At 36.3% G+C, this 24,908-nt stretch overlaps 1 protein-coding gene and 1 non-coding gene across 2 annotated transcripts; one reads left to right on the top strand and one right to left on the bottom strand.

The window, feature by feature from the left end:
- The first annotated feature begins 16,222 nt into the window (after positions 1–16,222).
- TRNAF-GAA (transfer RNA phenylalanine (anticodon GAA)) lies at positions 16,223–16,295 on the top strand. The gene has a single exon. It is a non-coding gene; the product is annotated as a tRNA-Phe (tRNA).
- Positions 16,296–17,238: 943 nt separating this feature from the next.
- LOC104902558 (peptidyl-prolyl cis-trans isomerase FKBP43) lies at positions 17,239–24,124 on the bottom strand. The gene is made up of 10 exons (XM_010690365.3): positions 23,754–24,124; positions 23,495–23,568; positions 23,146–23,381; positions 21,594–21,736; positions 20,433–20,640; positions 18,289–18,562; positions 17,956–18,043; positions 17,832–17,873; positions 17,711–17,759; positions 17,239–17,613 (listed from the first exon to the last, which is right to left on the bottom strand). Exons 1-10 carry the CDS (start codon positions 23,764–23,766, stop codon positions 17,535–17,537), a joined length of 1,206 nt encoding a protein of 401 aa, XP_010688667.1. The 5' UTR covers positions 23,767–24,124; the 3' UTR covers positions 17,239–17,534.
- Between the last annotated feature and the right edge of the window lie 784 nt (positions 24,125–24,908).

Here is a 24,908-nt window from a genome sequence, read left to right as displayed (position 1 = left end):
CTCCCCTCATTGAAGTATGTCTTTTTAGATAGCAAGAGTTAGATCCTGTAATTGTCAGTGCTGCACTCGAGATAGCCAACTTTCCAAACTTCTAGTTGTTCTGAAAAATCACAAGAAGGCTATAGGGTACAGTATTGATGATTTGAAGGGTATTAGCCCCGATTTTTGTATGCACAGGATACACCTCGAGGATGACCATAAGCCATGCATTCAACCACAAAGGAGATTGAACCCAAACATGCAGGAAGTGGTCAAGAAAGAGGTGATGAAACTACTCGATGCAGGTATTATCTACCCTATTGCTGACTCTAAGTGGGTAAGTCCTGTCCAAGTAGTACCGAAAAAAGGTGGCATGACTGTTGTGAAAAATGAAAAGAATGAGTAATCCCTACTAGAACTGTGACTGGATGGCGTATGTGTATAGACTATAGGAGACTCAACATGGCCACTAAAAAGGACCACTTCCCTCACCTTTTATTGACCAAATGCTTGAACGGTTGGCTTGTCATAAATACTTTTGCTATTTGGATGGGTATTCAGGTTTCTTCCAAATTCCCATTCATCCTGATGATCAAGAAAAGACCACATTCACATGCCCTTATGGCACTTTTGCATATCGTAGAATGCCCTTTGGTTTGTGTAATGCCCCTGCCACCTTTCAACGCTGCATGATGAGTATCTTTTCTGAGTTCATCGAGTCTATCATGGAAGTCTTTATGGATGATTTTAGTGTGTATGGTTCACGTTCGATACATGCTTAGTTAACTCACTAAAGTCCTGAAAAGATGTGAAGAGTGTCATTTGGTCTTAAACTGGGAAAAGTGTCATTTCATGGTGACTGAAGGAGTTGTCTTAGGCCATATTGTTTCTGATAGGGGCATCCAAGTTGATCGAGCTAAGGTCCAAGTGATTTAGCAATTACCCCCCCAGCTAATGTTAAAGGGGTACGAAGCTTCCTTGGTCATGCGGGATTTTATCGCCGTTTTATCAAGGATTTTTCGAAAATTGCTAAACCACTGACCCAACTCCTTCTTAAGGATGCTCCATTTGTTTTTACTGATGAGTGTCTTGAGTCTTTTGACAGGATCAAGCAAGCTTTAATAACTGCACCTATTATCCGCTCTCCCGATTGGGAACTCCCTTTCGAGATAATGTGTGACGCTAGTGATTATGCGGTTGGAGCAGTACTTGGTCAACGTAAGGATAAGGTCTTGCATGCAATCTACTACGCTAGCAAGACATTGGACGAGGCTCAAGTCAACTATGCTACTACAGAAAAGGAGCTTTTGGCTATTGTCTATGCTTTAGAGAAGTTCAGATCTTATCTGATTGGCTCTAAAGTATTATCTACACTGATCATGCTGCTTTGAAGTACCTTCTCTCTAAGAAGGAAGCCAAGCCTCGGCTCATTCGTGGATTCTCTTACTCCAAGAGTTCGACATAGAAATTCGTGATAAGAAGGGCGCAGAGAACGTAGTAGCAGACCACCTGTCAAGGATCAGGCATGAAGATGGTATGAACTCAACTCCTATAGATGATTCTTTTCCTGACGATCATTTATATGCAGTCACAGCACAGATTCCTTGGTTTGCCGACTACGCCAATTACTTGGTAGGCGGTGTGATACCTCCTGATATGTCCTACCAACAGAAGAAAAGGTTCCTCCATGATGTAAATTCTACTTTTGGGATGATCCTCACTTGTTTCGTGAATGTTCAGATGGTCTTTTTCGAAAATGTGTACCTGAATGGGAGGTCAATGGAGTCCTGAATCGTTCCATAACTCACCTATGGAGGGCATCATGGCCCTTCCAGGACTGTTGCAAAGCTCCATGAGTCGGGTTTCTTTTGGCCGACAATGTTCAAGGATGCACAGTCTTTCATCTGTCATGTGACGCTTGCCAGAGGACCGGCAATATTTCGAGAAGGCATGAGATGCCCCAAACCGGTATTCTAGAAGTTGAAATCTTCGATGTTTGGGGTATTGACTTTATGGGACCGTTCCCCTCCTCCAATGGAAATTGCTACATATTGGTTGCTGTGGATTATGTTCTAAGTGGGTTGAAGCCGTGGCATCTCCTACTAATGATTCTAAGGTAGTCATAGCTTTGTTCAAGAAGATCATATTTCCAAGGTTTGGGGTCCCACGAGCTGTGATTAGTGATGGAGGCTCCCATTTTCATGAACGACATTTGACACCCTTTTGAAGAAATATGGAGTCTACCATCGTACTGGATTAGCATACCATCCTCAAACAAGTGGGCAAGTAGAGGTTTCAAACCGCGAAATTAAGTCCATTCTTGAGAAGGTAGTTGCAAGGTCTAGGAAGGATTGGAGCACGAAATTGATGACACACTCTGGGCTTATAGAACTGCATTCAAGACACCTATTGGTACTTCACCGTATAGGCTTGTGTATGGAAAGCGTGCCACCTCCCCGTTGAATTAGAATATAAAGCTTTTTGGGCGATCAAGGAGCTTAATATGGATCAAAAGCTTGCGGGGAGAAACGTCTTCTACAACTCAATGAGCTTGATGAGTTTCGGTTGCTAGCGTATGATAGTGCACGAGTATACAAGGAGAAAACCAAGAAGTGGCATGACAAAAAGATCCTCCCTCGGGAGTTCACGATTGGAGATAAGGTTTTACTCTATAACTCTAGGCTAAAAATCTTTCCTGGAAAGTTAAAGTCTAGATGGTCAGGCCCTTTCACAGTTACCAGAGTGAACATGTTCGGTTCTGTCGAGATTATGAACGAAAAAGGTGAAAGTTTCAAGGTGAATGGTCAACGTCTGAAGTTGTACTATGAAGGCGCTCCTGTGGGTCTAGTTGAGGTACTCTACCTCCAAACACCTACCTCTACTAGTCATTGAAAAGAGGTAAACGGTCGTGCGGGACCTGCATAAACCAGCGCTATTCGGGAGGCAACCCGAATCTCTAACTCTTCTTTTTCCTTTTACTCTTCATTTATCTAAACAAAAGAAAAGAACAAAAATATTTGCATATTGAATTCACTTGAATTCAATTTATTTTTTTTTTATATTTTTGTGTATTTTTGAATTCACTTGAATTCGTTTATTAATTTTTAGTTTAGTTCGTTTCTTTTCGTAGTTTCTTTTAGTTTTTGAATTCACTTGAATTCCATCTTCATTTATTTTTTTATTTTTTTATTTTTTTATTTTTTTATTTTTATTAGACTAACCATGCTAACAAGTGTGTTGTTTAGTGGTTTTGGTGTGCTAACTTTGACCCTAGGTGAACGCACGAGCTCCAACATGCACCTCGGGGAATTCGGCTCCAATCCCATCCACTTACCTCTAGCCCGCAGGGTTAATCCCGCGCCCGCGGGATCTCATTAACCCCAAAACACAAACTATGCTGTCCGCCCGCAGCCCAGACCCCGCGCCCGCGGGATTCCCCACCTCCCTACAGCCCGCGCCCCACACAAATAATCCGCGGCCGCAGCCCAAAACCCCCCCATTACCAACACTGCTGTCCGCGCAGCCCCGACCCCGCGCCCGCGGGATTTCCCACCTCCCTACAGCCCGCGACCTCCCCGATACCCGCGCCCGCAGACCTACCACCCATCCCATTACTAAAACGTCTGCCCGCCCGCAGCCCAACCCGCGCCCGCGGGATTTCGACCCCCCCTACCCATCAATCCCCCCCAACCAACACCACAAGCAATAAAATAATAAACTACACCCAAATCCTCCCCACCTCCAACCCTTCCGGCCCCACCTCTCTCGCCTCCTGTACCGACGACCGGCGGTCGTCCGACACACCCCCGACCCGCCGGCGCCGCGACGAACAGCAGCCCTACGGCCCCCACACTCGACCCTCGTTCTCACTCACCCTCCTCTCTCGCCCGACGCACCACCCGACCGTCTTTCATCGACCGCGGCTTCGCCGGCCGTCCGACCGTTTCCCCCGCCGGCGCAGCACTCCCTCCCCACTACCCACCCACCAAACCTCTTCCCCTTTCTTCCCTCACATCATCTTCAAACCCTAACCGTTATCATTGAATTGGGGTTTCTTCTTGAAGGTGCTTTGAAATTTCAATTGGGAATCTTGGACACATATTTGGATCTTCTCAATCAATCATGTATTTCACGTGGTAGTAAGTTTTCAATTTGTTCACTTTCGTTCCGAATTTTGAATCATTATTGTTAGTGCTTACTACTCATTTTTGCACCATGGTTGCTATTCAAGTTGTTTATTGTTGATCAATCTTGATTGTGGTTTCGATTGTGTTGAATTTCTCATTGCAATTGATAATATTTTGGGTCTCTTGGTGGCGACAAATTGTTGCGATTGGATTGCTAGGCATTACATTGGTTGTGTGGTGATTCTTGTGAAGTTGTTGTGATTATATTGTGGTGATTGATCTTGGTTGTGTGCTCAAAAGCGTCATGAGATCCTCCCACCGAGCTTTGTCTAAGCCTAAACCCATCTACAATCCCAATGAGCACTCTCGCAAAATACACAAGAAAACCCCCTCCAACCACCTTCAAAGACTTCCACAACTTCAAATCCAAAGCAAATAAATCCACCACATCTAAAGCCACCACCTCCATTCCACCCTCCACCTTCACCCCACCCTCACCCCACTTCCCAAACGCGCCCTGCTACACTCCAAAAGCGCACCATCGCCCCAACCTCTACTCTCTCTGAATGCCGTGACTAAGATCGGCTTTGATTGGGCTTTTGAGTACATTGAGCGGACACATCATTGGGGCCGAGTATTCCGATTGAATGAGCGGATTTATCCTGAGCTCGTAGTTGAATTTCTGGATTCCCTTGCAGTGGGAACATCGAAAGGTGATGTAGTATTCACCTTGAGGGTACAGAGCATATCATGTCTTGGGATGAGATAAACACTATGTTTGGTTGGCCTACAGGGGGGGATGTTGGTCCATCTACCTTCATGCAATTACAAGATGGCTCCAGTTGTGACAAATTTGATCCCATCTCCTTTGGAAGCAGATTACAGGGCGTTCTGATTGGGCATCGGGCTCTAGCAATCCTCATCTATTGGTTGTCCTGCCTCTCGCCTGCTTCACCGCTTTATACTTCAACTTTTCCGCCCCAAAGCGGAATCCGGGCAAGTCACTCTCCAAGATTTGAAACTTCTGTGGTTTCTTTCTATGTCTCCCACGCCTGTGCACGGAAAACTGAACTTTGCCAAGTTTCTTATGGGTGGATTTCTTTGGGAGCGGGATGTAAAGAAAGGTGATATCTCTATGGGTGGATTTGTTTCTGTGTTTGCTCTGGATAGAGGCATCGATTTAGCCTCTAAAGTGACTTCTTCTTCTCCACCAACCCTCCTTAACACCACTGCTATGGATCGATATGGATGGCTCGTCCACCAAGCTAAGAACAGGTATCTATGGTTTGTTAAGCCTTGTCATTCCACAGAAAAGCGCATCATCTACGATATTCTACCAAATGATCATCCTCGGGTTCTAGTGTTTGGCTGTGGAATCCCCGTGCTATCTCTGAACATAGAGGTAGGCGGCAAGGTTCAGGGGACATTCTGCCGCAGTGTGTTCATTATCCGCCCCAGCATCTGTCATCTCTCCCTCACTTGAAGCCCTCCACCTCCAGTTCTGAGGACCCCTCGTCCAGCACTACTATGTCTCCTGAGAGCATGGAAGCCCGTTTCAGTCGCTTCATGAGTTCTTTTGCATCCTTTCAGACGACGATCTTATCTCGTCTCGAGACTGTGGAGCGTCATATGGAGGACCTTCGTGCCGAGTTCCGTGACCTACGTCGGCCGTTAGATGCTTCTGGCCCCATCGCTTCTGGCGTCGACACTACTCCTGAGCCATCCTCAATGGACGAAGCTCCCGTTGCGTGAGCTTTTCTTTTTCCCTTTCCTTACTTTTTACACAGTGAGACACTGTGCTGTATTTAGCTTGGGGGAGGGATATTCTATCCTTTACTGCTTTCTAGTGTAGTTTTTAGTGCTTTGTAGTTGTTACACGCTTTTGCCTGTTCATTAGGAATAGGATTTTACGTGTAACCAAAAAAATGTACTGCTTTCTTAGTTGCATCATAGTTGCATTTTAGCTAGCTCATTTCATTTATAGTTTTCATCTATGGGACTATTGTTGGCACACCTTCGAGAATTTTGTGGATATCTCTACTACAGCTCTACAGCCTTGTTGTACAGTGGTTGCATGATTCTTCATAGCATAATTGTGATACGATTGATTGGCTGTGGTAAGAATGTTTGATCTCTCTGGCTGGCTTTAACTTTACTGTGCAGACAAAAATTGACCCATGTGAGCTTCTGTGCCTAATAAACTGACGAATCTGTGTCGTTATGTTCTTTCATGAGTGATTAGTTCCTCAGTTGATGTATTGATCTTGATTTTGACCTGGTACGTCCTTGATACTTGATTGTGTACACTATTTGATATGATTGAGGCGTTCATTTCACGATTTTAGCTCCAGAGTTTCTTTTTGTTTCACATATTTCCCGTCTCTAGCCCCGCTGAGCTTTCTTGACCCTTGCTTGCTACTTACACCCATATTACAACCCCGAACCTCATTTGATTATTGTCCCAAGCCTAGCTTGGGGGAGCAAGTGTTAGTTTTGGTCATACTGTATTACATGGATGTAGTTAATGCATGGTTATGTTGAAGGAAAGTGTTATTAATGAGCTTTATCATCGAATTTGAATGTGGTGCAAAGAGATTTTGGCAATATGAAAAAGAGTGAAGAAAAAGAAATGAAAGAACAAAGAGAAGTGAACATATTTTGAAAGAAAAGTGAAAAGGTTATATATGGGTTACTATGCATGAAAGATATTGTGGTAATTGATGGTGTTATATGAAGTTTGATGAATGCCTTGTTAGGCCGTTTTACATTGATATTTGCTCCCCTTCTTGGCTTTTCCACCACATTTCCCAAAATATGATCCATACCCTTAACCCTAGCCTCATTACAACCCTTGAAAGTCCTCTTGATCTTTGTGTGTTACATTTTTCGTGTTGAAAGTGAGTCAAAAGGTCAAAGTTAAAGAGTATTGCTTCTTCTGAGTTGATATATATAGGTTGAGATCATTGAGTGTCATTGATTTTCGCCCTAAACACAAGAGAGTATTATTCACATACCTATAGTGAGGTCTGTCAAGTGTTGTTAAGTCCAGCTTGGGGGAAAGGGTCTGTGGTAAGATTGTTGAGTTGATTGGTCACATGACGTGCTATGCGGCTTTGTTTCATTGATACTCGATGCTTGGTTCATGTAGGATTGATATCTCTCGTGTTTTGGATTGTGTGCTTGACCCTGTTTTAGTCCCATATTTAGGTTATCATTTTCTTCCCGTGTCTATTGTTTAATTGCTTGAGGACAAGCAACAGTTTAGCTTGGGGGAGTTTGATAGTCATATTAATATAGGCATTTCATGATGCATTTAGGTTGCATTTTAGGATCATTTAGTTGCATTCTTAGTCCATAATTGCATAAGTTACTTAAGTTGAGAAGATATTACTCTGTGTGTGTTTTCGGTGTTTTTGATAGTTTTCAGGTATTGAGAACACAATTGGAGTATTATTGGACAAGCTTAAGCATGAGAAGCATCTAGGAAGGAGCTAAGTCAAATGAGAAGTCCAAAGGGCATCTTCAAGTCGGATTGCAACTCAAACATAGCGGAAACGTATTAAAAGAAGTATGGAAATTGAGTCATGTGCACTCTTTTGATCATAACTTATTATCCAGAGATCGGAATTCGTGATTCCAGTGGGGTTGGAAACTAGACTTGAAGAGCTTTCCAACGATATATTACACGCCCCGATACGACTTCTAGTTTGGGAGATATGGTCTTTCAAGTTGACGCTGTTTTGCAGCCCGAAAATCCGCGGCCGCGGATTATTCCGGGTTTCCTAGTCGAATAAGGCTTTATCTTTTGACGAATTAGACTCTATTTTTCTAGTTGTTTTAGGAAATAGAAAGGTATAAAGACTCAAGGGAATATTATTATTTCCTATCTTATTTTCTATTTTGTTTTTTCCGTCATTAATTCATTAAAGATTATTTTTCTTTTTTCTAATTATGAAGAACCCTAGTTTTGCTTTTTCTCCATTTACATTGAATTTTCAATAGAAGCTTTGATTTTTGCAAGATTGGTTCTACAATTGGTATTATTTCTCTTCTCTTCTTATTCCTATTCAATCCTTTATATTAATTCATGTTTGCTTATTTAATTATGAATATGTTTTCCCCAATTATGATTGAGTAGTCTATTTCTAGGGTTTAGGGGGATCCATGATCAATTAGGAAGGGATGTTTAATTAAAGTATTGATTTTTATTGATGCATGTTGATTCCTATTGAATGTTTTTATGTCTATTCAATCCAATTTGGCCAGATTTGATTGTTATAGTGTTGCAATATTAGGTTATGCGCCGAGAGGTATAAACTTGATATTAAGGCTAGTTTCAATAGGTAGAATTGGTGTTAATAAATTGCGAGAGCCTGTTAATATCGTTCTATGCTTGATTTAGACTTGAGAGAGCGAATCAATCTGTTTAACTGCATTATTAATTGTTGATTTTTGTGTTTCATCCCGAAATATTGATCATTGGTGAACCTATGCCCTAGACTTTTTATTATTGATAATTCTTGAATAGTTATAGTTTAGTTTAGTATAATTACACACAAACACTCGTTCCTATACTCTAGATTTGACTGACAATTAGGAAAAGAACACTGTTTCTCTGTGGATTCGACCCTACTTCCCTGACTACTATTTGTTAGAGGACTTAGGATTACTTTTGATAAGGTGATACGACTTTAGCCTGTCAATTATACGTTAGGAATTGCAGTCTCAGTAATTTTAGCCGCCACAGGCACATGTGTTGTCTTTGCATACTGTCTATGGAGGTGGATTGTTAAACGAAATGGTGATATTCTTCTCTTTCCGATCATATGCTATTAGTCTTCTATATGAAGTATAAAATTATTATTGCAACATTGACATACAAATTTATAAATATTGGTGTGACAGTAAATAAATCCTCTAACAAGGAAGCACATTTTGAAGTCGATCAAGCTGAATTCAAAGATTTATCTATCTTTGAATTTAAACAATTGAATGTTGCAACTAGTAACTTCTCAATTAACAACAAGATTGGACAAGGTGGTTTTGGTCCAGTATACAAGGTAATGCATGGTTTTGCTGGAATTGTGATCTTGTTTTATTATTTCTTTCGTTTCTCAATAGATGCATAGCTTTGACTATAAAAGGTAACTTTGAAAATTAATATCTCTTACTATATATCTTTTTTCGAAAACCTACCTTTTAAAACAAATCATTTTCAATATATTAACAGATAACGAGTTACGTTAAGTTTGATTGTTTAATTCCGCTATTGTCATGATAATAATCACGTGACATTCTTCAACACCATTTTAAACTCGAATTGAATGAATTTTCTTGACGAACAAACAAACTGTACAAAAGCTAGTCTTGGTAATGTATGGAATCACAATGGTGAGAGAACGTTCAAGTTAAGGATGGAATAAACGGTCAAATTTAACGAATATTAATGATATTTTAAAAAGAATTTGTTGTAACAGATTTTCCTTGAAAAGATTTATTATCAAAAATAGTTCCTTAAAAGTTTCCCTGTTCTAAACTAGAACATGAGAGGACTTGGGGCCTGTTCTCCCCAACTTATTTTCAATTCTGTTCAGCTCAATTGCAATCAGTTCAGTTCAGTCATTTAATTCTCTGATAATAAAACAATGATAATTATTATTATCATTATTGTTATTACTACTATTACTATTACTATTACTATTATAAATTTAATATCATGATTATAATTATTATTATTATACTATTATTGTTATTATTACTCCTATTACTATTGCTTTTAATATTATTATTATTTTAAAATATTATTATTATTTTAATATTGCTAATTATTATTTTGCTAATACTTTTTTCCTATATGATTCGGCTAATTATATTGAAATGATAATTTAAACCTAAGAAGTACACATTGCAATAATATTTGTCATTGTTCAAAGTACAAACTTTTTAATAGATGACAACAATAATATTATTAATAATAACAACAACAATACTTGTCATTGTTGAAATGAAAAAATAATTGAAAATTGTTAAAAAATAATGTACACATCCTATTAAATATGTAACAATCTTTTTAAGCGTTGGGTGATTAAGTATATTCTATATTTCGATATTCTAATTTTGTTCGTCAATTTATTAGTTTATCTGTTTATTACGGACTACTCCATCTATCTCACAATAATTTTTTATTATTTAATAATTTAATAAAAAAATTATTATTATTTTATTTAATAAGTTATTATTATTAATAAATCATTATTATGAATTTATATTAATTAAATAATATTATATTATTATCACCATTATTAGTTATAATTTAATTCAATTTAGTTCAGTTCAATTGCAATCAGTTCAAATCGATTCAGCTAAGTTCATTTATTTTATGCCGAAGAGAACAGGCCTTTGGTGTCCACATTGAAAACCTCTAGATTGCCCTTTCCCTTGATATGAGAACCGGGAATAATTAAAAATCCTTTCACTATATACTGAGTCGTTCAAAGTGCAAAGAACTCATGCCGCATCAATTGTTGATTTCATTTTTCAATGTTTTTTAAAAAGATACTAGTAATCATTTTTCAATTGTTGATTTCAATTTTCAATATTTTTTAAAAAGAACTCATGCCGCACCAAATAAAACCAAGTACATCATACAAAAACTGACTATATAAATAAATTGACAAACAAAAAATGAGTATACAAGAGGTAGGTAATTATATCGTATAAAAAGTGACTAATCATGAGATACCCGGTGTAAAGTAAGTTATTATGCACCGGGTTCATTCTTTTTTTTAGTTTACAAACCATTCAAGTAAATGCTGGAATAAAAGAAATAATAAGCATTCAAGAGATATTAATTATCGCCTTCCAATATTAATGATTAATATCAACCTATGAAAATAGTTACAACTTTCATCATACCACCGAATGGATTGTGTGCATGGTAAATCATCTATGGCAATTTTTACTCATTGCTCATTTGAAATCCTTAAATGATCAACATATACTCAAAAGAAAGAGCTCCACATAAACAAATGAGTATACAATACACTTGAGTCATGATGAATATACTCGAAAGTTGTTGATTAGAGGACAACACTTAGCTTTTAGAATTAAGAATATACTTACTGACTTTGATGCAATAATATTGTTGTTTAAGCGGGAAAATTTAAACTAAGCATTATCAAATTTTCATCATCAAGATTGAAGAAAGCGCAAAAAAGGACATTAACTAAGCTTTGAATGTTCGTAAAAGACTGCATTCAAATCTGAATTGTCCTACTTTAGCTTATTTTCACACAAAATTAGAAACAATTGAGCTAAAACTCTAACAAATATGGATGAGTTTGGTATTTTAGCTGAAAGGAAAAGTAAATAAAAAGAAAAAAAAGAAAGGGGAGTAGGCTTTAGGTTCCAAATATAATTATATATAACAACAAGAGAGAGAAATGGAAGTTGTGGAGGAGAGGGAAATAATGGCCAAGCAGAGGAGCAAGAAACGAGGGGAGCAGAGGAGAAAGATATGAAAGTTGGTAGAGGAAAGAGGCATAAGAAAAAAAAAATAAGGATTGGCAGAGGAGAAAGAAAATAATTTAGGGAGAGATATGATGATCTTACCAGCATAACTAATAGTTCAAAGTGCTGAACTAAATTCTGCTGTTATTCCAAGCCAAAATACATGGTTCGATGCACGTACGTGATGTTAGCATGACATCAACTAATTTTATGTTAACACTAATGTGAGACCTTCTTTTCCAAGAATTTGTGTATAAGAAGTTTGGGCAGAGTTTTTTTTAAGAAAAATATTTACTTTTGTGTAAGAATTAGAAAAGGATAGAAAGTTTAATATGATTTCTTCATAGGGAAAACTGAAAGACGGACAAGAGATAGCAGTTAAAAGACTTTCAAGAGCATCAGGACAAGGCCTACAAGAATTTATGAATGAAGTACTTTTGATTTCAAAACTTCAACACAATAATCTTGTCAGACTGCTTGGTTGTTGTATACAAGGAGAAGAGAAATTATTAGTTTATGAATACATGCCGAATAACAGTTTAGATGCACTTCTCTTTGGTATGTTCCAAAATTCATGTGTTGAATTTCGTTGTAGCATCTTTTTCCATGTATCCAACAGTTCGATTGGGTATATATTAATCACCATATGTATTAAGTTCTGAGAAAATTGATAGGACCATGCAATGTTGTCTAATTATACTCTTATGAATTATGTTCTTCAGATCCAATAAGCCAACATCAATTAGACTGGAAGACGCGCTTCAATGTTATCAATGGGATATGTCGAGGCGTCCTTTATCTTCATAGAGATTCAAGATTGAAGATTATTCATAGAGATCTTAAGGCAAGCAACATCTTGCTTGATGAAGAGCTCAATCCAAAGATATCAGACTTTGGAATGGCAAGGATATTTGAGACCAAACAAGATCAAGGCAACACTGTGAGGGTTGTTGGCACCTAGTAAGCAACTACCTTCGACACATTCTATCCTCATAATATGCTTAATTTACGCTAGCATTTATCTTAAGTTGATCAAATTAATGGATCTTTGAGTTATATGCAGTGGTTACATGTCTCCTGAATATGCAATGGAAGGCCGCTTTTCTGAAAAGTCGGATGTATTTAGTCTTGGAGTGTTAATAATTGAGATTGTATGCGGAAGAAAAAACAGTATCTTTCTGGAGCATGGATCTTTGAGCCTCTTAACATATGTATGTTGGATAAAGAAAAAATAGTATCTTGCTCTATTTTCATCGATCCCGCTAACGGACGCCCCGGGGCGCTAGATAAGAAATATATTATTCTACTTAATTACTCATTATACTTATAAAAAATAATAGAATATTATATAATTCCAATGCAAAATATTTAATGTTTTTCAAAAGGAAAGGGAAAAACATTTAATTCCAATATAAAGCATTTAAATGCATTGCATTGAAATTCTACATTATTATATTATTTTATATAAATATGAGTAATTAACTAGAATAATATATTTCTTATCTAGTGCCCCCGGAGCATCTGTTAGCTTTTGCATACTCATATGGACGTAGATGATAAATTTGCATAACTGCGCTTTCAGGCATGGAAGATGTGGAACGAAAATGATATGCTCTCATTGATCGATCCAACGGTTCTTGATCCATGTTATCAAGGTGAGATTTTGAAATGTATACAATTAGGGCTAATATGTGTGCAAGAATTTCCAGAAGATAGACCAACCATTTCAGCATTGATTTCAATGCTTGATGTTAAAGACATGATCGATCTCCCACAACCTAAGCAACCCGGGTTTACTCAAATGAGAGCTTCTTCAACTGATGAGGCCAACCAAAGTGGCGAAGATTATGGTTCAATAAACCATGTTTCATTGACAGTATTGAGTGCTCGATAGTGTTTTAAGATTCTCCTCTTTTCTTTTCTAAAAAGAATATGCATATATATTTTTTTTTTACTTTGTATATGTTGAGCTCAAGTTTGAGCGTATACTACATTTGTGTCCACAACGATGGATTGATTTTATAAATTTTTTATGGTTTTTTCACCAAATACCCCCGACAAATTAAGAAATTCACCATATATCCTCAATTTTTCAGAAATTCACCATATACTCTCAATGTTTCAGAAATGCACCGTATACCCTTGAGTTTTCAAAAACGTGCACCAGATACCCTTTTCCTGACTGTCGTTAACCCACCTTAATTTGTCGAGGGTAAATGTTAATTTTCAGATTATATGAATTTGGGCCTGGGTGACCCAATAAGGAGGAGGAGAGTTTATCCCACTTACAAGCTAGGAGGTTCCATCCTAAAACCAATTGTGATAGGAGGAGTAACTCCTCATCTTACAAAGTGGTTTATTTTCTCCTCTTCCTCCAATGTTGGACACTCACAAATGGACTTTCAATGGGTTTCAACACACCCCCTCACTTGTGAGTGTCCTTAGAAATTCAGAGCTAACTAGAAAGGTCAGAGTAATAATCCTCTTAGGGTTGGACATCCCGTCGAGGTAATCCTTATCATAGCGATTAAATACCCAGTTTAGACGAGACCCGCAACTCGGGCTCTGATACCATGTTAATTTTCAGATTATATGAATTTGGGCCTGGGTGACCCAATAAGGAGGAGGAGAGTTTAGCCCACTTATAAGCTAGGAGGTTCCATCCTAAAATCAATTGTGTAGGAGGATAACTCCTCATCTTATAAAGTGGTTTATTCTCTCCTCTTTCTCCAATGTGGGACACTCACAAATGGACTTTCAATGGGTTTCAACAGTAAATGCTCTTTTACACTGTTGTTTCCTCTTAAATTGCATTTAATTTAGAGGTCCTTATCCAATACTCTTGTGTTTTGTCATTTGTGGGAAAGTCATTACACTTATAAATCAATTAGTTTCATGGGAGTGGCTCAAAGGGGGAAAAGCAAAAGAACTTTATGGATGCTTACTTTTGTATTAATGGAGATGTATGTGGCAATGGATGGATGGATGTTTATGGGAAAAGGCTGAAAGCTATTGATGTTGTTAATGGGGAGTTCGATCCATTGACAGTATCGGAGGTTGGTATTGACCAACCCTGCAACGATAATGAATTTCTTTAGCTAGAACTATCAAAGATTGGGCAACCCTTAGACAATTAAAACTCTTTAAAGATGGTGTTCAAGATAGCAGTCTATCATGGTTTTCAAAAAAACCATGATAGGTTCCAAAAATCTTCAGTTAGTAAAGGAGAGGAATGTAGTTTTACAGATGGCTTATGTCTTAGTAATGTTGGTTTGTCGGGAGGTATTGGTTTTTGGTGGTGCGATATGAATGTTCATTTATTGTCTTAGTCTGCTTATCATGTGGCATGAGGTGCGGTGTATGACTTTGATGTTCCCATATGGGTTGTTGCGGGTATATATAGATGGCTGGAGGGTGCAAGAAAACATTAATACCCTAGATGGCAATGATTTGCTTTGATGCAAGACCATAGTTCTACCCAAAAGATATTTACTAGGTTGAGGTGTCCACCCCTTTATAAAGAAGTTTTCGTTCTCCTCAACTTTTGATGTAGGATAGACACAATATTAATTTTCCTTATAATTTTTACTAACATGAACTGTGAGTAACCATTGGTCAAAGTTCGGCGCTAAGTATTGTGTAGGTTTTATATTTTCAGAGGGATAGAGCATCCAGGTAAATAGTAAGTCCAATGAAAAAAATAATAAGTACGAAGTGAAAATATATTAGCAAACCAAACGACTAATTAATATTTTATATATTTTGAAACTTTATATATGCGTATTAATTTATTTACACATATTGCCCTTTCTTCCCTATTGTTTTATTACGTGTTGCTATTTTCTTACTAACCCATGTATTTTATATTACATCACCTTTCATTACCTTCTTCGTTCTTTTAGTTTTTTTTATATACAACCAATTATTTCTACTTTGACTTTTAATTAGTTCTATTTAGTGAGTATTAATTGTTCTTCTTTATTTAGAGAAAGCGAGTACACATTATTATATTTTAATTGTATATTTCTTTCCAAAGCTTTAATAAGGCAAAAAAGTTTAGTAAATGGATTTGGACTTTTATTACATCAAAGGTGACATAACTTGGTGGTAAAATTAAATGATGATATTTTTAGTAGATGGCTAGGAGATCAAAACCTCTTGTACAACTATTGGGTCATAGCTTACATGCCATCATTGAACATATACAATTAGATAACACGTGATAACCTCAATTTTTTTTCTATTTGAAGGAATATCGACAAGTTTTAATGATGTATATAGATTATCATTTTATCTCATTTAAAGTGTTTCCTCCATCATTATTGTAAAACAAGTGATTCCTTACATAAAAAAAATATTTTGAAAGTGCTTTTTTTTTGGCAGGATTAAAAGTGCTTTTTTTTTTTGGCAGGATTAAAAGTGCTTTTGGGTATAAAGGAAAGGGCTTGTTAAATTAATGTAGTATTTGATTTATGGTTGATTTAAAACAAAATGCAAGCAGAACGAACTAAGCTGAAGATATGAACGAATCTTTCTGAGCAGGTTGCTTATTTGCCTGAAATGTCAGTAACAAACTAATAAGGATTGAGGATTGTACAGTTCGTCTAGCGGGGATAGCTCAGCTGGGAGAGCGTCAGACTGAAGATCTGAAGGTCGCGTGTTCGATCCACGCTCACCGCATTTTTTTTCCCTTTTTAAATTTGTTGCCTAAGATTATGTCACCCATCTGCATTCATTACTGGTATGCAATTATGTATCTTGAGCATTGTATTATGTACATCAACATAAGGGTGACAAATGTTAGTGTAAATTTGCACCCAATATAGAATCCAAAACTATTTTGGTCCGGACGTTGTTCCGGGTTGCTACTGTTTCTCAAATTTAATATGTATTTTTCTTCATTCTCATTAAAATATATTAAGGAAAACTCAACATTTAAAAGGTACAAATATAATAATGTGGACACTTAAAGCATAATTAAAAATTGGTTGAAATGGTAATTGTCATGTATAGTAACAAGAGGTCATAGGTTCAAATTTTGTTGCAAGCTAATTTTATTTTTGTTAATTGACATGACTTGTGTACACATTTGGACATTTCTAGTGGAGTAACAGAAGTGCCACATGGTTGTCACGCACGCGTTTGTATAGATTTGTATCGTTTTCAAGAAAAAAGAAGACAAACTAACTGTAATAAACTGAACTTCCTTAAAAATTACCCCTACACAATTATTGTTATGCAGAGGAGATTCAGGTGGCTTGTAAGATATGCAGTAAAACTACCTCAAGGGCAGGCTGTATGATGCATGCTAGCCAAGTGATTTTAAGGTTGATTGTAATTGTAATGAAGAAGAGAGGGTAAGTTGATCTACATTGTAAATCTGTAATTTCTTTGTGGTGTAGTTTGAGCAAGTATATATAAAAAAGATATCATGATAATTGGCAAAATAAACACGAATTAGCGACCAAATCTTTAAATGAACCTCGGACAATTATTTTCGATGCACTCGAAATAAAAGCAAGTTTATACTTCTTAGTAAAGGCCTTTTTTAGTTTTCCTTCGAAATTAAAAAAAAAAAATTACATAAAACAAAGCTCATATAAACATAGAGTGAAACTCAATATTTCTGAATGTGGAACTTTTTAAAGGGAACACCACAATTCCGCTCTTTGCTTATATAATAGAGATAAACATGTAGCTAGTTGTTCTCTTGTTCAGTAAATATAATATGCAACTTGTTGCCTACAAAAAGATCACTCCTTAAGTGATATACAGAACAAATAACCACCAAAAACTGATTTGATGTATCCTCCCTCAGTCTCATGATGTGAGCAAAAATTCACCCTAAATCATATATAACTGTGCCTAATTAACCAAAAATGTAAGCTAATCCTGACCAACTCTACCAAAGTGAACTTATCAACGCACTTGAAGCAACTCGACATCCATTATCAACCATGAATTTGGTGGTACACAACCCGATCCCTCGCTTCCATATCTGGAGAAAATATACAAGAAACAGATTACCAAATGAGAACTACAGCAGAATATTCTATAAAAGCACCCAAAAGAGGATCAAAATATAAGAAGAGTACCCAAGTGCAGGTGGTATTTGGAGCTTTCTCTTACCACCAACTCGCATACCTAAAACAGACATCAGGTAAGTAACAAACTAATAGTATCAGGGGAAATAAAGTGATTAATGTAATGTATTACCCTCGATTCCAAGATCAAGACCATCCATAACACGACCTTTACCTGGAAAACAATGACAAAACTGAGTATTGGAAACAGAAAATGAAGGAATGAGCTCATAAAGAATATCACTATATCAGCATACCAAGGCGAAATTTGAGAGGATCTTTTCCAGTAGATGAGTCAAAAATCTGGCCCCCTTCTCTCAGTCTACCAGTATAATGAATAGTGACCTGAAAACCAATGTTGAGTTAGTGTTTTTTTCAAAGCTGCCAGTCATCATCACATAAGCAGCAACAAGTTACCCAATTAGTACTTGGTAGGGGTTTCGCAATGCGACTTTAAGGTCACAATCTTGATCCCTACCTGATTCCGTTTTGGGGGTGGGTATTTCCCTTATCTTTTCTAAACCATTAGGGCTTTCTCATTAGCATATTTCAATAAGGAAAACAAAAAAGTACAAAGTTATCAGACTTGCCTTCTTTCCTGAAGAAGCAACTTTAGCATCTTCTTCACCAACATGTATCTCCTCAACAATCAAGCCACCCGAAATTGTCCTTGTAGAATTTATTATTCCACCAGTTTCCATCAGGGAATGATCAACTTCATTCTTTGCCACGGTCAAATCATTTACAGTTTCAACCACGGCTCCATTCTCTTCATTATTCTTTCTCTTCTTCTTCTTCTTCTTAACCTTTTTATCTTCAGATTGATGATCATCAGTTGCATTCCCAGAATTATCATGCCCCTTTCTGCATGAATCTCAGTTAATAATTATAAACGTTGTAGTAGAAAATCCTAAATGGAGACATTAAAAACATATGGAGCACCTCGTGTGGGAAACATCTACAAAAGACAACCCGCATAAGAAACACATAAGACAATAGATGCCACAGAATTCATATGAGAATGAAGAAAGAAATAATAGAATCATTACACCATAAGCAGCCTTGTGCATAAGGCACCCAAGACACGATCTAAAAGTTCACTAAATAGTTATCACACAAACCAGTAATAAGCACTGTCTTTATTCACTAATAATAAGTTATCCTTTCTTTGCATTTCCCTCCAGGTTGTTTTACGAAAGCCTATCTGGTGCAGTGAGGTTAAGAGCCCAGCAACCATGTAAAAGAAATTAAAGATGCCTAACGTTAACACATCCGTTGTAATAATATAAAATTTCAAGTCCTTTCACATTTTCAGACTTACATGTCGACGAGCAAAATGCAAATTTTGCCCAACCCTGATATCAGAGCCATACTGCTGAAAAAGAGACTATAGTTTAGACTAGTTGCCAACTCAATGACAAAAACAGTATGTTTCTAATTTCTAAATCCTCCATGCCAATATTCAGTTTTAATAAGAAGAAAGACACTGCATAGCATGCCAGTATAGACTGCACATAACCAACTTCTAGTCAGTATCATAGTTACAGCCTCACAGACTTCACAAGTGTCTGGTATGCCATTATGGGTGCCCAAATACCTGAACTGTAGTAGCTCACAATTCTGAATATAAGTACACAGATACAGTGATTCATGAAAAATGTTTAAATTTCAAAGAAAATTTACACAGGCCTTAGTTACACTTACATTGACCAGTAAATTGTAGGTAATTGTTAAGTCTATCAACAAGCATGTCTCGCAGAACTTCATTCCTTTTTCTCTCCTTGTAATTTTTTCTACTAATATATGGTCAAACATAATGACATGTCTAACTAAAAGTGACGTGTTCAGCATGGATCTCACATTCATTTTTAAAGCATAGAGTGTCTATCTGAAGTACTAATGATATTATCGAGAAGATGTCTATTATTTAATTTAGATAGTTGTTTTTTGTTTGCCATCTCAGGGCATTATAAATACAAAACTCAAAAGCGATCAAGAAAATTCTAAACCATGATGAAAACAAGTAACCAGTCAAAAACACATAACTGAGCCTCAGTGGACTTATGTTCTCTGACACTTGCATGAATGCACCCAAACCACCACTGAGGTTTGTGTATTCTAGGTGCCAAACGAAGTAAGAAGGTTCTAGAAGATTATATCCAGAAATTATTCATTGGTTATTGTTCTGAGCCCAGCTCCTCGAAGGCTGTGAAAACTATCTTATTTTCATCAATATATATATATATATATATATATATATATATATATATATATATATATATATATATATATATATATAGAGAGAGAGAGAGAGAGAGAGAGGGGCAAGATCACATGAGAATGCTCCTTATATGAGAAATGAGAATAAATCTCAACCACACGATTGGTTTAGAGTTACAACACTTATTCATTAGAGTTATATCCCTCTAAAAAAATTTGAATTCAAAAAAAAAAAAAATTTGAATTTTTTTTTCAAATATTTTGTTTTTGGAGTTACATCACTTTTTCATTAGAGTTACATCACTTATCCATAAGAATTATAGCGTGTAAAATTCATTCTCATTTCTCATATAAGTATGCATTCTCATAGGAACTCACTTCTATATATATATATATATATATATATATATTCTATTTCTCTCTTTCTTATCAAAGTCTCCGTTTACTGTTTATCTCCCTCACCTCCAAGTTTATTCATTACAGCAGTACAAAGAAAAAACACACACATCTTTACCTCTTTTTATCATCGGCTTTAGCACTTCCACAAAGTGAAGAGATAGGAATCTGATCTTCCTGCACACGTTCAACAATTGGCTCACACTTTGAATCACTGGTAGTTTTCTGTTGAAAAAAACCACCATCATCTTCAGATTCACTCAATTCATACTTCTTTTTCAGGCGTTTGCGACTGCATTTTCTGCTGTCAGCTTTCGTTTTCGTTACTACAGAACAATTTGAAAACATCAAATTTGATTAGTCTCACTTACCTTAGGCAAGATGACCAAACTAAATGAGTAACTTCAACAAGAGCACCTTGATAACAATCGATGAAGTAAAATCACATATTAATCATTGATTGCCAAATGCATTTCAGGAGACGATATATGACGACTCAAATAGAACAAATATACATAGTAGAACATCTGCATGTGCGTAAATGTGTACGTGCATGTGAAAATGTTTATCGTTCTACAAAAAGAGCCAAAAAAGCATCTTGTGCATATCCATGTCAACAAAATCTTTTTTGATACTGTCCAACAAGATCATAGTTGATCACAAAGTATACAACTAGGCCCAAGGTGAGGCTGACCTGAAGCATCTTTTCTATCATATATACCAACAAACGAACAAGCCTACCAAACATTTAAATTTGAAACAAGGGATACCAGTGTCTCCTCAACAGACAACATGATAATATGAAAGATCTTCATATATGCAGTGGCATGGGAATCCCAATAATCATGCACTTAACATGTCCAAAGTGGGACATGGAACAGGGCCTCACTTTTAAAGGGGCCTCCAAATTGAAAAACAAATCTCTAAACATGCATAAAAGACTTGAAACTGATAGTCAAAATGTTTGGATTCAGATATTCTTGGAATGTTTCAAAAGATTTTGAAGAGAAATGCTTAGTTTGATGCATGTTTGTTATTTAGTTTACTTGCATATTTTGGTGGTTTCTTTGAATTTTTTTTTGTTTAGGAGCCTGTTTTTCAATATTAGTATAGGACCTCCATATTGTTCGGGCCTGGGCTGCCCATAATGGCCTTAAAACAAGCCAGCTGTATGAACATTAGAGATTAGACTAAAGGAACCATTGATCAACATCCTCAAAAAGACTTTATAAGGAAAGAATGTGAAAAAGGAACAGCACACAAAAGAGGAAGAACATACTTTCATCACTAGTAGAAGGTGATGGAGCAAACACTTCAGGGTCACTATCATCAATGAAGCTGTCTTCCTCATACTCATTTTCATCACTAAAATTATCAGAGTTTTCTGTGTCTGCCGCTCCAATGTCTTCTCCGTATGATTCACTAAAATCTCCGTAAAGGGAATAACAAACAAGGGAAAAAGTTTTCATTGAAGCATAAGTCGGTGAACACGTAAATCATTTTACAAATTTGATAACCACCAATTAATTATGAAAAATATCTTTCCTCAATCTGTACACAACTACACAAACAGCATGAATATGTGCAAGAATTTCATCAAGACTAAGAATGGGGGTAAAAATACGAACTTCTATGACGCATAGTCTATATTCGATTGATCAATTAGTAAATACCATCTTGCTACTAGCCTACTAACGATAAATCATTTCCAGAACTCCAAAAGGAAAGAAGATAACAAATTTTGCATATTACTAAAATGTTTAGTAGAAATATAGAGCTTATCACTCTCCATATATACTCTTTACTGATGTTACACTGAGTAGTCAGTACCCTCTAAAATTTTCTCATCAGTTACTAGATCTTCAGTAGTAGGCCTCCTCTTAGGCTTAGTCAGCTATATAAAGCTTTCTTGCAGTGTCATTTGAACCTTCCTACATACTAGTTTATACTATACAGTTCATTAAAAAATGCATAGTATAGAGGTACATGTATCAAAATTTGTGGAAAGAAATAAAGTGAAACATGAATGAGATTTACAAAAACACAAGTAAAATTCACTAGTCTTGTGAGAGTAATAGATGAAGGAATGTCATATTAGCCATGACATATTTTTGAGTCTTGCTAGTTGCTAACTTGGTACAACTCTATGCTTAACTCACACTCTTCACAGATATAAGGAAGCTCTATTAAAGTAACGTTAAATTTGATGAGACCATAATTCTTGCAAAAGCTAAAACTGATACAAAGTCATGGAAGAGAGCAGCTAATCTAAAGACACCAGCACCAAGTCAAAATTTTAAGTTCGTTCTAAGCCTTTAAAGTCTCTTCACAAAAGAACGATAGATCACAAACTAACAAGCACAGGTGTCCCATGAAATTGGTGAAGCATCAAACGAAAGCCAAAAAAGAACAGAACGTAACATTGTTTATAAACACAGAGCCAGAAGATTCAGAATTTGGGCAGCTTAGCAACACTATATTCAAGCACTTATTCGACAACTTCTGCTGATTCAGAAGTGCCTAAATGGCACAATAAACAGGTCGCATCAACTATAAGACCTTCAAATAAAATCAATCCATCACAAAATTAGCAAGCTAATTCATGGACAGAATTGATGAAGATTTATATTAGAAAGCTAGTACCAATTTGGCATCACAAGGAAAACAAACACCTCATTATCAGCACTCATAGACAAAATTAATGAAGATTGAGATCTTGATGAATCATAAACCATAACCCTATTGCCCAATTCAACTAAACAAAAAGAACAAAATTAACAGTACTATAACCACCAGCAATGACTCTCAAATAATTGTTTGAGAAAGGATACGTCTCATCATCCCCAGCCACACTCCGTCGAGCATTGCCTAGGAAGTAACCAGTAAGATAAACGCTACGAGGGCCAACAACAGAGAAAGTGACTTCTTCAGCCTCTTCAAACTCCAAATCCAAAGGGCATGATTCTGCTTTATCAGGCAATAAACAGCACAACATTACAGGAGTCTTCTTGCCCACATTGCACTGAACCATACTCCTAATGTCAGATGAACCCATTCCTAGTGTAGCCTACAATAACCAACAACAAAAGAGACAAACTTAAACAATCATTTCAATAAAAACTCCTCAATCAAATTTACCCCATATTTCACCAGGAAATAATTTACTGTTTTTTATCATACCTGGGAAATTCGAAGTCTTCCACAAGATTTATCTGGTGAAAGAGTAAATGGTTTTCCTGCTCTAATTTCAATTCCTACAAGTAATCAAAATATCCAGAATACAACCATATTAATCAAACACTAATAAAACAGTAAAAATTTCAACCAGAAAAAAAAAAAACCAATTCAGATTTAGGGTTGAGATTATACTTAAATTAATATAAACTTCAAAGCTTAAGAAAAAAAGGAATTTGAAGAGAGAGAAAATGAGAGAACTAACCCCAAAAAGCCATGTTTACGGAGAAGCAACTCTTCTAATATGTGATTGTCTCTCTGAGTTGATATAATAAAACGCCAGATACTGATATTTGTGAACAGTAAGTTTGAAAGATTAGCTATGATAATTAAATAACCCACTTTAATTTATTATGGCTGGTAAATCCCCCCTAAATAACTAGATAATTAAAACTGAGAAAGGGGGAAATTAGGTATGGGAAGTGGGGAGCTTGATGAGTGGCGGAGCTTGTGTTAATGGCGGTTTTGGCGCCAATATAGGGGGGTTTTAGAGTTAGGAGGAAGAAGTAGGGTTTTCTTTCATCTTGAATTTGAAAATCATGTCGTCGCCTATTTTCTGGTAGTTTGGCATCCAAATTTTAGATGGAAATTGTTAAATAAAAAAACTAATATGAACCCGGTACACACTAACTTAGTGTACGCTTTATTCATATCACGTGAGTTTTAATGATTACAACTTTCCGTTTTTACCGCGTTTAGTCTTCCGTTCTTTTGTCTCTCCTGATAACTTCTCTCTCCTCTGATAACTTCACTCTCATGATAGTGTATTTTTAAAATAATATAATATATTTTGAATTAATAAAATTAATATAGTGTATTTTAAAATAATACAGTGTATTTTAACATCATAGTGTTTTGCTGAGTTTTTTGGCATGATAGTGTTGCATATTATAGTGTATATTGACATGATATAGTGTATTTTGAAATAATATAGTGTATTTTGACATTATAGTGTTTTGATGTGTTTTTTGACATGATAGTGTTGCATGATATAGTGTGTTTTGACATAATATAGTGTATTTTGAAATATTATGGTGTAGCTTATTGGTGTATTACACAAAATTATCATAATCGACCGTTATAATGTTTGACATGATAGTATATTTTGACATGATATAGTGTATGTTTGTTCTAAACAACTGTTTTTGTTAAAATTTTTAGGGCGAGAAAATTGCGCGGATTTTGGAAAGCGGGAGCGACTAGTTTGTAGTGGGGCACGTGTCTAGGCCTGCTCCACACTATTTTTAATGTGAACCGGATCCACACAAGACGAATTGATTGTTAAATATCGTCCCAAAATTTCTTAAAATCTCCAAAAGCACATTTGCAAGTAAATTTTACTTTTAATTTTATCTTTCGC

The sequence above is a fragment of the Beta vulgaris genome, chromosome 9 (assembly GCF_026745355.1).
Source record: "Beta vulgaris subsp. vulgaris cultivar EL10 chromosome 9, EL10.2, whole genome shotgun sequence".
Classification (NCBI taxonomy): Eukaryota; Viridiplantae; Streptophyta; class Magnoliopsida; order Caryophyllales; family Amaranthaceae; genus Beta; species Beta vulgaris.
Note: the sequence above shows the minus strand (reverse complement) of the source record. Positions and strands in the feature narration are given on the sequence as shown.

Coding starts and splice junctions, on each gene's coding strand:
- LOC104902558 (XM_010690365.3), bottom strand. Junction 21,737..23,145: donor GTGGCTGGGGATGATGAGAC/GTATCCTTTCTC, acceptor CGGAGATTTTAG/TGAATCATACGGAGAAGACA. Junction 17,760..17,831: donor TCTTGATCTTGGAATCGAGG/GTAATACATTAC, acceptor TGTCTGTTTTAG/GTATGCGAGTTGGTGGTAAG.